This window comes from Brachyhypopomus gauderio, chromosome 9 (genome assembly GCF_052324685.1).
Source record: "Brachyhypopomus gauderio isolate BG-103 chromosome 9, BGAUD_0.2, whole genome shotgun sequence".
Classification (NCBI taxonomy): domain Eukaryota; kingdom Metazoa; phylum Chordata; class Actinopteri; order Gymnotiformes; family Hypopomidae; genus Brachyhypopomus; species Brachyhypopomus gauderio.
This window is the reverse complement of record NC_135219.1, coordinates 15025091-15036487: the sequence shown is the minus strand read 5'-3', so window position 1 is coordinate 15036487 and position 11397 is coordinate 15025091. Positions and strand designations below refer to the sequence as shown.

General features: G+C 43.9%; 1 protein-coding gene across 1 annotated transcript; it reads left to right on the top strand.

Moving 5' to 3' along the window:
* The first annotated feature begins 1073 nt into the window (after positions 1-1073).
* Positions 1074-11286, top strand: hnrnpub (heterogeneous nuclear ribonucleoprotein Ub). Its single transcript, XM_077017486.1, has 14 exons — positions 1074-1745; positions 2995-3109; positions 4504-4577; positions 4936-5075; positions 5176-5275; positions 6251-6363; positions 6460-6723; positions 6851-6970; positions 7242-7370; positions 7512-7680; positions 7821-8081; positions 8374-8663; positions 8774-8875; positions 9112-11286. The coding sequence occupies exons 1-14, from the start codon at positions 1232-1234 to the stop codon at positions 9160-9162; spliced, it is 2442 nt and encodes an 813-aa protein (XP_076873601.1). The 5' UTR covers positions 1074-1231; the 3' UTR covers positions 9163-11286.
* Positions 11287-11397: the final 111 nt, after the last annotated feature.

Sequence of the window (11397 nt, the reverse complement as noted above, 5' to 3'; positions counted from 1 at the left end):
ATTTAGGCTAACCTTTGTCAAGACGTTGCTCGGATGCATGGTCCCAGTGGTGTATTATCATTCAGAATTGAATGCCAGTTGTGAATTATATAGGCTACAAAAATGCTATTACATCTTCATGAAAGTGAACAAAAATGGGTATCCTTCTCAATTTCACTGAAATCAACCAATCAAGACTTCAATCAAATAAATACCAGTGAAGAGTGCTATTCTCTGTTCATTTGGAAGTGCGCAGATCTGTAGTGCAATAAGTACAATAGAGTCTGCGTGCAGCATAGATGTGCGAATGTGTGTGTGTGTGTGTGTGTGTGTGTGTGTGTGTGTGTGTGTGTCCTTTATCCAGCTCAAACTCGTGAATATGTTACATACTCGAGGCTGCGAGATACACGAAGTTAGGCTGTAAAAAAATAGAAACATATGGGGGATAAATATGGAGAGAAAAATACTTTAACATAACATAATAAACTAACTCGAATGAAAAAAGATACAACTAAACGTATTTTTATGACAAAAATTAATTTTAATTTAGTTAATTCAGTGTGACACTCGGTTACATATCACTTCTACTTTTCCACTGATATAATGATTTTTTTAACCTAGTTTAATCACAGAGGCCGTTATGGCTGCTTTAAACGCTACATCCAGGGATTATGGTTTTCTGCACATGCACTCCTGTAGTCCAGCCATATCACTCGGCCGAACTATCGGTCCGTGCCGCGGTCGTACATCACAGTAGAAATGTACCGACTCAGTCAACCAGCATCGGGCCGAATGTTTTTGTTCCTACGGTTCCTACTGTACAGCAAGACACAATATTGCTAGCTGGGATGTAAGTGGCCATTATGAATTACGGTAATAGGCTCAGGCAACGATTTATCCAAACTCTTATGTTTTTTCACATGTCCACGAAAACCCCACATTATTTGTAACCACATATGCAAATATATATATTTAGATAATAATCTCTTCGGATGTAAATCCTTGCGGGTGAGATCACTGGAGCGTGTACATGAGTTCTTACGGTGCGCCCCGCCCTGCGGGTCCTAGCGGGAGGGGTTACGAGCGTCGGCGCTGCTGAGGATCAACGCGGCTTGGCGCAGTTAAAGTGAAACCAAGTAGCTAGCTAGCTCTTTTTGAATCTAATCGTCCTGAAGAGCGATTGAAATTCATTTGTTTTTTTTATATATATATTTAAGTGAGTATAAATAATTGTACTTTTAAGGCGAAAAAAATGAGTACAATCAACGTGAAAAAGCTAAAAGTGAACGAGCTAAAGGACGAGCTGAAAAGGCGCCAGCTTTCAGATAAAGGACTGAAGGCCGAGCTTATGGACAGACTACAGGCCGCGCTGGACGCAGAGGCCCAGGCGGGAGACGCGGCCGTCCAACAAGAGGCAGAAGAAAATGGGGGCGAGGGAAACACGGGCGAGCCCGAACAAGAGCCAGAACCAGAGCCAGAGCCAGAACCAGAGTCCATGGCTGAAGAAGAAGAGGAAGAGCCCGTCGGAGAGAGCATGGAAGCCGAGGAGGAAAATGGTGGCGGCGGAGAAGCGGACGCCGCAGCGGGTGACTGTGAGGACCTTGGTCAGGACGACGAAATGGCCGAGGAGGAGGAGGAGGAGGAAGATGGGGACGCCGGGGTTGAGATGGACAAAGCCTTCGAGGAGGAGGAGGACGCGGACAAAATCGAGGACGAAGACGAGCACGAGCAAGAACAAGAGTCCCAGCCCGCAGAGCCCACAGAGGGTGAGTGCTGCGGTGTTTGAGGCGGCTCGACGCGGCGGGTTCGTGTGTGCCGGTCGGGTCCAGCAGGCCTGTACGGCGCGGCGTAGGGTAGGATAGCTGGCGGCGTCTGGACACCGCGAAGAGGTTTTTTGGTCATCGATTATTAAAAATGGTTGGTGTATTTTTGGTTGGTGTTTGATCCTCGTATTTTCATTGGGATTTCTAATTAGCCGTGTGCCGGGATCTCGCTGTGTGAAGCCGATGGAGGACGTCCTGCGTAATCCACCCGCCGTTATTGTTTAGCCCGTTAGCTTAGCCTGTGCTAGCAAGCCGGGCGGCTCCGCTCGAGCGTCGTTTTTTTTTGCTAACCTTAGCTAGCAGCTATACTAGATAAAATGTTCACACGAAACATCCCTTCCCCTCGTTTAAACGTCTCGAATTAGAGCCGAGTTTTATATTTTACGGTTCACGTCGCCGTGGTGTTCACGCAAAAAAACGAATATAACGTTTTTTTGGGGTTTAGTGTTTTCGGGTGCTTTTGTTCGACAGGTAGCTAGCTAACTAGCTAATCGCGCGCTGGCTAGGAAGCTAGTTTTTGTGGGAACGCTAACGAGCTACAGTGCTACAGGCAGGGCTGCTCGCCTGAAGTCTCCATAGCGTTTCTTTTATCTTTGGGAACTGCAGTAATCTTAAGCCGAGTTGTTTGAAATAACAGACGTTTATGAACACCAGTAAGGGTTTGAGCACAAGTGACCTGCTTCGGTTTTGGTTCAGGGAAGCTTTGACTAGCTGTAGGTGAATATTAGGTAGCTTAGGCGAACATTTTCTAGTTGGCTTGCGTTGCAAGGGCACGACAGGTTCGCAATTGTCAATGCTGAAAATAACTTGTAACTGTTATCAGCAAGTAGGTCAGCTTTTCTACCGCTACCTCCAAATGTATTTGGATGTTTTAAGTTATATTCCACATTTTCTTTGAGCAAAAGGACCAACGGTAAATGCAAACTGCTATTCATCCTCATTGCTCATATTTAAAAAAGTCATGTTAAAACTGCTCGTCTTGTTCGTTAAACCAGGATGGGCTTTTAATCTGCTATCAAGAGCATGAATGCACATTTTTCTGACACAAGTAAATATTCTGTCTGATCAGAGGTGGTCATCTTATTGTAACTGGGGAGGGAGGAGTCCGAGAGCTCCTAGTCGTGTGGGCCACCCTTAAATCCAGGGTCCAACACGCACGAGCATTTCATCACTCTTTGTTTTATTCCCAAAGGAGATGCGGACAAAGACATCAGTGCTGATCAGAAGAATAAGAAGGGTGTTAAGAGACGCCGGGAGGAACATGGAAGGGGCTACTTTGAATTTATTGAAGAAAGCAAATACAGCCGGTAAGGATGGGAGTAATGGCCTTCATTATCCCTGAAGTGCCACTTTTAATATGTATTGGCTTTAAGAGCCGATGCCTTACCTATAGGAAAAAATACCCTCACACATCTCATTAATAAAATGTGTCAAAAAAGTTGAGGGTCATCCTCGGCTTATTTATTAAAAAACAAGTTGTAGTGCGTTCATAGTAACTTCTGAAAAGACTGCAAAGATAAATAAAACAAGTATCTGGTCAGATATTCACCATCTAGAATTTCCAACCATTCTGACTTGTCATTGTTCCTCATACATTGTTTGGCGGGGGCATTGTACGCGCGTACGGCGGTGAACGCACCCCTTTTTGTTCAGGGGGGGGCAGCAGAGCAGTAGCCGTCTCATACCAGGGGGATGGAGGGGGCGTCATGTACAGATTTAAGCGTGTCACGTAGCTGAAAGCATGTTTTGGGGCGATTAGGTGTTGTCCTTTGGTAACAAGCCATAGCAGGTGACGATGCGCAGGATGGGGTGGTTCGGGAAATATTTCAGTGTTCACGCGCACCTTTGATGTTTGCATGCTACATTTAGCTTGTCTTCTCTGAATTAATGTTGCTCTCTTGCAGGGATGTTGTTTTTGTTTAGTTTTTGTTTGTTTGTGCTTCTCAAGTTGTTTAACGTCTGCTGCAGGTCCTTGTCTTTTTCATATCTCGTTTCGATTTTTTGCGTTTTAAATATGCCTTTTCATTTGGGTGTGTGTGACAAGGAGAGAGAGAGCGCGTGAGAGAATGAATGAAAAGCTGTTTTGTCCTTGTTTTAACAATTATTTCATACTTGTTCAGTGGGTAAGTACTATGTCCCAGTTATTATAGGGTTCTGCAGTAATGATTATCCTTATTTTTTGTAATATTAGGAGTGAAGATTCAGATTTTCTTCTTCCTTTAAGTGTTGCTTTTCACTACTTGGATTAGATTCGTCGTGTACTGGAATTTTATACCAGTCCGATCCTCCTTTGTAAGTCTTTGACTTGTCTTGACCTTTCCAGAAGGCATGGCTAGAGGATATAAATATACTTGGACTTCTTTTTTAAGCCCCTTAGTTGTAAGAGTCAATGTTTGATCTACCCTGATTTCTATCAGCCTTTTTACTTATTTCACTATCAATTTCTGTTACAAAATATGATTGCTTTCTTTCAGACTCTATGTGCTGTGCTCGACTGATGAGCACTGATGGTAATATTTAGGTTTCCTGTGCAACTGCCCAGAACACTGCTGAAGCTTTTGTTGTCAGTGTGTGTTAGATCTCCTTTCCCACTGTGGCACACACACGGTACCTAATCTGGACTGGTGCCGTGCCACCACACTCCAGGTGGGTCTGGCCCCTCCTTCTGCTCTGGGCTTAATGGCTTCATCTCCCGTTTCAGGGCCAAGTCGCCCCTGCCACCGCTGGAAGAGGAGGATGAGGAGTTTGATGACACCTTGGTGTGTCTGGATCCATGTAAGTGCTTCTCCAATGAATGTATCCGGAGCTCACCTGGTAGAGCAGGTAGATCGAGGTGTTTGCATCTCCAGGGTTGAGGGTTTGAATCCAAGGGAGCATGTGTACCGTCATGATAAAGTTTATCTGAAGAAGGGCGACTCAAATACTGAAAATGTGAAATCAATTTCAGAATTATGCTGACATTCTGAAGGTTAATCCCATTTGTGTGCGCTAATCCCAGAATCAGTTTGTGTGTCATCTGATTTATTCCTTTATAACGGCCTATTTAGTGAACACGGTGCCAGGACTAGAGCTGCATGTGTCAAACTGGCAGATGCCTGTATTATTATTATTTTCCTTTTCTGTGTTTGCACAGACAACTGTGACCTGCACTTCAAGGTGTCCCGAGACCGTTACAGTGCCACCTCCCTCACCATGGAGAGCTTTGCCTACCTGTGGGCTGGTGGCCGCGGCTCTTATGGAGTAGACAAGGGCAAAGCCTCCTTTGAAATGAAGGTGAGACGTGCATGCTTGCATGTGCTGCTGTGCCCATGAACGGTCCATAGAAGTGGTCACAATGTGGTAACAGTGAATTGTGGTGATGTGGAATTTGTAGATCATTGAAAAGATCCCTGTGAAGCATGTGAAAAGCAAGAGCATGGACGTTCATGACGTTCAAGTCGGCTGGTCTCTGGCTAACAGCACCCTGCTATTGGGTAAGTATTGGGTAAGAACATGGGGGGTGATTGTATTTAGGTTTTAGAAGGAGTCTGTGTGATAGCAGTTTTCGTCGGTGCAATGGTTGAGTCTTGGCTAGAAGAGTACAGTAATACCCAGAAAATTTGCACTTCTGAATCTGAGGCTTCATTTTTATTTTACAGCGTACAACACATTATTGTAAGCAAAGAAAATGGTAGCCAGTGTCTCATGAAAAGCGTGTTCATGAGTTGAGTTTAACCTAATTTCATCGTACACAAAGAAAATCATAGCATACAATTCAGTGTCTCATAGAAAATGCACTCACGAGAAGTCATTGTCTCAGCATAGACGCGGGTGGGCACATATGTACGTAATCTTACTTTATAGTACAGTACTTAATGTTTACTTTTACCTGTACAGTTTAAAGGGTAAAGTAAATTATAACATGCGTTTTTCAATCAAATTGAAAGTGTTTTGGGGACATACTTGGGTATATATGAAGATGGGTCTTTGTAGGCCATTTGTAGCTTTCCCATCCAAAATTCACACATTCTCAAAATTCGAGGGTGTCTAGGAATGTAACCCCTGTGATTTTCTGGGTTTTACTGTATTCATGTGTTCAAACCCATTCATCCCAGACTCTCTATATTGTAGCGTAAACTATGAGAGAGGGTTTGGAAACCCATGTCTACAATATTAATTATTATATTAAAAAGTACAGTTAATTCAACCTGCTTGTATTTGTTTTGACCTGGAGCTTTAACGTTAGTGTTTAATTGTTTGGCAGTGTTGCCATTCATCCACTAAAACCACCAATTGAAAGAACATTGATATCTGAATACTAAAGGCCCAGTTATCTCCAGTGAGTCACCCACGCAGCCCGGTGTTGGGGGCTGGTGGTGGTTGAGTGCGTGTTCTAAAGCTCTTTGGTAATGTGCTGACTGTACTTTTGTCCCTTGCATTGTAAGTGCGTTCTCGATCCTTCTCACTAGGTGAGGAGGTGCATTCCTACGCCTTCACCGTCAAAGGGAAGAAAACAACCGATTGTGTGACTGAAGACTACGGAGAGTCTTTTGATGAAAACGATGTCATTGGCTGCTTTATTGTAAGACTTTTACAAAGAAATTTTACGGCTTTTCGTAGCCGTCGACCCATTAAACCGTTGGCATGTAATGTTTTTATTGTCTAATTTTGCTCACAGAACTTTGATGGGGACGAAGTGGAGATTTCCTACTCCAAGAACGGGAAGGACCTTGGTGTGGCGTTTAAGGTGAACAAGGAGGCGCTGGCTGGACGCCCTCTCTTCCCCCACGTGCTCTGCCACAACTGCGCCGTGGAGTTCAACTTTGGCCAGAAGGATACGCCGTACTTCCCCCAGCTAGAGGGCTTCACCATGCTCCAGCAGATCCCTGTGGATGAGCGTGTGCGTGGACCCAAGGGGCCGGAGTCCAAGAACGACTGCGAGGTGACTTCTGCACACACAATGTCTTGTGACCCAAGATATTTTTATGCCGGCAAGAAATGGCGCAAGTGCGTCAAACGGCAGAGGATTTTGTAATGGAAGCTTAAACTTTTTATACCTGGTTTTGTAGGTGATTGTCATGGTTGGCCTTCCTGGGTCAGGGAAGACCACGTGGGTGATGAAACACATCGAGGAGAACCCGGGGAAATACACCGTCCTGGGAACCAACACTATCGTGGAGAAAATGATGGTGAGTATTCTGTCCAAGTACATTTCTTCAGCTCTGTGGTGGTGTGAAATGCCGAAGTGTTGGGACATTTCACTGACTTTGTTTTTGAAGGACGTTAAAATAAATGTGAATGGGTTCGTTTTCAATTGTAGCCAATTTGCCTGAGATTTGGCATCAGCATATAAGACTTAATAAAAGATACTTCTTAAATATGTTAAGTATCCTGCTGTTCTGTGTGTTTGAATTGGAATAGTTTATGGTGCCGTATGGTTGAACATCTGTTAATCTACAGATTAGCAGCTTGAAGCGCCAGAACAAAGACACGACCAAGCTTGCTGCCATCTCCCAGAGTGCGCCCCTCTTCCTGGGCAAGTTCATTGAAATCGCTGCGCGCAAGAAGAGGAACTACATCCTTGATCAGGTATGGGCCCATCACCTGGCAGTGTGAACAGGAAATGGGAATGAAAAAGGAAGTGACGTCTCCGTTAATATGGCGCAATAGCGCTCTGCTTCAAAGCTTACCCTATCCCTCTGTCTGTGTGCCTGCACCATCTCCTGCTAGACCAACGTCTCAGCTGCAGCTCAAAGGAGGAAGATGTGCTTGTTTGCCGGCTTCCAGCGCAAAGCCGTGGTCGTCTTGCCCACAGACGAGGCGTACAAAGAGAGGACGCAGAAAAAAGCAGAGACCGACGGCAAGGACGTTCCTGAGCACGCCGTGCTGAAGATGAAGGGTGAGGGCACAAGATTACATGCCATCTAGGTGGCGCTAAACTGGGTGGGAGCCAGAGCCATGTGTTGGATCTGTGCTGACTTAAATGGGCACTGTGGAAAAATAAAGCATGACTGGTAAATCATCCCGTTATCTCTGCAGGCATATACACATTGCCGGAGGTGGGCGACTACTTCTCGGACGTCAGCTATGTGGAGCTGCAGAAGGAGGAGGCCACCAAGCTCCTGGAACAGTACAAGGAGGAGAGCAAGAGCGCCCTGCCCCCAGAGAAGAAGCCCAACCAGGGCACGCCCAAGAAGGGCGGAGCTCGAAACCGAGGCAAGGCTCAGTTCAACCGGGGCGGTGGACCAGGCCCACGTGGAGGCCGGGGCGGCTTCCAGAACCGCGGAAACTTCAGAGGGAGTAAGTGCGCCACACTTTCAGCCTTCACGACCTTTTTCCTCTGTTGGAAACAAAAAGAATGTGCAACACGCGTCCAGAAGCAGATCTGTGCGTCCGTGCCACAATGCTTGTATTTGTATATCAGTTCATGAGGCTTGCGGTGTTTGAGAGCTTGTCGGCATTCCAGACGTGATCGTTTAGTGTTGTACCTGACATCTGCAGGGTCAGGGGTCATTGTCTGCATGATCAAGCATCTCTTTTTCTAAATAATTGTGGTAAAAAAGCTCAAGTGTGGTTTCTGTTTCTTCACCAGTGCCTGGTCCCCGTGGAGGATTCAACCGTCCCCCACGAGGTGGACTCCCACCCCCGGCCTTCCGCGGAGGGTTCCCCAGCCGTGGCAACTTCAACCGGGGTGGAGGCGGTGGTGCAGGTGGCATGCCCAATAGGAACATGGCTCCCAGAGGAGGCCCTGGCAGGGGTGGCGGCGGCATGGGTGGCATGGGTAATAGGGGCGGAGCCATGAACCGTGGACGGCCCATGAACAGGGGCAACATGAACCGCGGTGGGCAAGGTGGCGGTCCCAGCAGGGGCAACTTCAATCAGGTGTGTCTGGCTGGCGCGTGTGCACAGAACTACCTGCTTTGTTGTTGAGTTGTGGGACAGGTCGTTTTGCGTTTGTCTGGATCGTGACCGGTTCTGATTGTTTCTTGTAGAAGTTCCGTGGCAGGGGAGGAAACCAGCAAAATCGTGGAGGCTTCGGCAATAGGAACGGCATGAATAAAGCCCAGGCCTTCAACCAGAGCTGGCAGCAAGGGGTGAGTAGTGTACACAGTTAACACTGATACCGTACCAGGGCCGAGTGTGTACCTAAGGAAATTAACATATTAAAAATATGCAGAAATACTTAACATAGATCACGCATCTGGATAAGTGGATGGCTCCATGAAGTTGTTTTTCAACAAAAACAACAACACGGGCCTCGTGTTAAATGCATTCTGACGGATGGTCGTGAGGCCTGTGGACTGACCAGACCCTGTGTTTGACCCCTTAGTTCTGGAGCCAGAAGCCATGGACTCAGCAGTACCACCCAGGATATTACTAAGTGTGCTACTGCATTAAAGACTGGTGGCTCGTGGAGATTGCCCTCCTGTGACCACACCCACCCATCCACTTTTACCGCTTTTGTGTTTTTTTTTTTTTTTTTTTTTTTTTAAACGTCGAACTCTTAACACACTCGTTTTAAATAAGAAATTATAAATGGACAAACATTCCACATCCCAAGATGGGATCTCCCATAGATGCGTGATGGGTTCCGTTTTCCACATTTTGTTTTTGTAAATTTCGTTTTCATTCTTTTCCTTTTGTTTAAGATCCCATGTTTTGATATATTGTTATCAAGAACCACAACATCCGTTCTGCGTGGGATGGTTTTGATTGAATTTCAGGGTTGTGCATTTTATTCTGTACAATGTCATTTTTACTAAATGTAAATTATTGTTTTGCAAGTATTTTCTGTGTTGGAATTGTAGTATTTGAGTCCTGCAGATCCAGAACGGTCCTTTTTAGAGGCTTATTGACAGTAATTGTAATACTTCAGCAAAAACCGCCCCTTTGTGGATCATATGAAAGCGATATCATTGTTACTATACATTTATTATTTCTTCCTATAAACTTTTTTTCCCTTCTTGTGTATTTTCGGTCGAGTATGTAATAGTTAAGCTCCATAGGTTTACAATAAATGGGTTGTTTGCTTTTGTAAAACTTGCATTGTGTTTTGACTGAAACCTTCTGCAGTGACACATCAAAGGTGCTAAAAAGCCTTTGAATAAGTTGACTATGCTTATGTGGTTTCAGCTGAGTCTCCCATTGTTACTCTAGTTCTTTCCAGAGAAAAGAGCTATTGCAGCATTAATATTTTATATTACGTTCAGCTCTAGAATCACACATTTGAATGGATTATCTTTAACTTAGTTGTGCCGGTAATAAAAGTATAATCATTTACAAAATAGTTAGTTTTTTATATCAAAGGCAAAAATGCCTCTCAAGTAGTTTAGCACGGTGATACTTGGATGCTTGTCTAAACCAGTGTCCGATTTCCCTGCACAACTCCTGGACCTTTCAAATGGTCATATTTTACACATTGCTACATTTTTCAAAGCTAATTTTTCATTGCTTTAGAATAAGCAATTTTCAAATTGCATAAAATCAAACTAATGTGTTCATGGTTTATTCTTTAAAATAATTAGAATGTTTTTGTAACTGGTAAATCAAATTTCAATTCAACTAATATGCATGCACCATGCACTACTAATGCAGGCAAATATGCTAAGAATAAAACATTAATACTTTTTTACTCGTTTATGATTCTTCAAGATGTACCTTCATCTGCCTTATTTGAAAAATGTAACAACACTAAATTTACACCTGATATATTCCCCATGGCTTCAGTATATTCTACAGTATTACTCATTGTCAGGTAAAAATACATGTTGGAAAAGTACAACTAACCATGTTGAAAGTTTTAAAGTCTTCCAGATATGTGATTCCTTTCTTTAATGTCTATAATGACTTAACCACTGCTGATATTGTTTAAATCATTCGTATTCTTACTGGTTATTTCTTTGCCAACCTGGTGCATCACGAGATTCCCCTTCATGCTGATGAAAGCCTGTAGGAAGCACATGAAGGCCAACCAGCTGGTCATAAGGGCTGGTGCAAAGACTTGTTCTGTTGTCTTAACACAGACAGTCTGCTTGGAAGTCTTGCACGGCTCCGTTTGGTGGACACTACCCACCACTATCCTGGCAGCTATCTAATTTTACTTGAACTGAGTAACTTTCATATGAAGAATAAGTCGTTTTTGGTGCCCTGTGTTTTACAACAAGCCTAACGTAGAGGCGTGTTCCGTGGTAGTGATCTTTACTGGATTAGGTTTTTTTGTAACATTGTTCCCTAATATATAATAAAATTCTGTGTTAATGGATTTATGAATATGCATGAAATATTCAGAATTATTGAACACAAACTAGAGTTTCAAAAATTGAATCATGGTAACTTGAATGTCGTACTCAAAATACTAAATTTTTATGCATATAAATACATTTAATTTATATTGTTTTGTATTGTGGCATTTATTTTTCCAGCAGCGATAACTGTCAAAGTTTGATAATGCAAAGACGGTAATGGCGTTTGAGATTATGTAATAAACCTGTGAAATATTTGCCAATTTTTGTGTCCTCATTTTTATCCATGTAAATAACCCATCTTAGACGTTGGAAGATTTAAGTTAGACGTCCTGTGTTAATTGAGGATGTAGAGCCTAGCCTCCAAAAGAAAT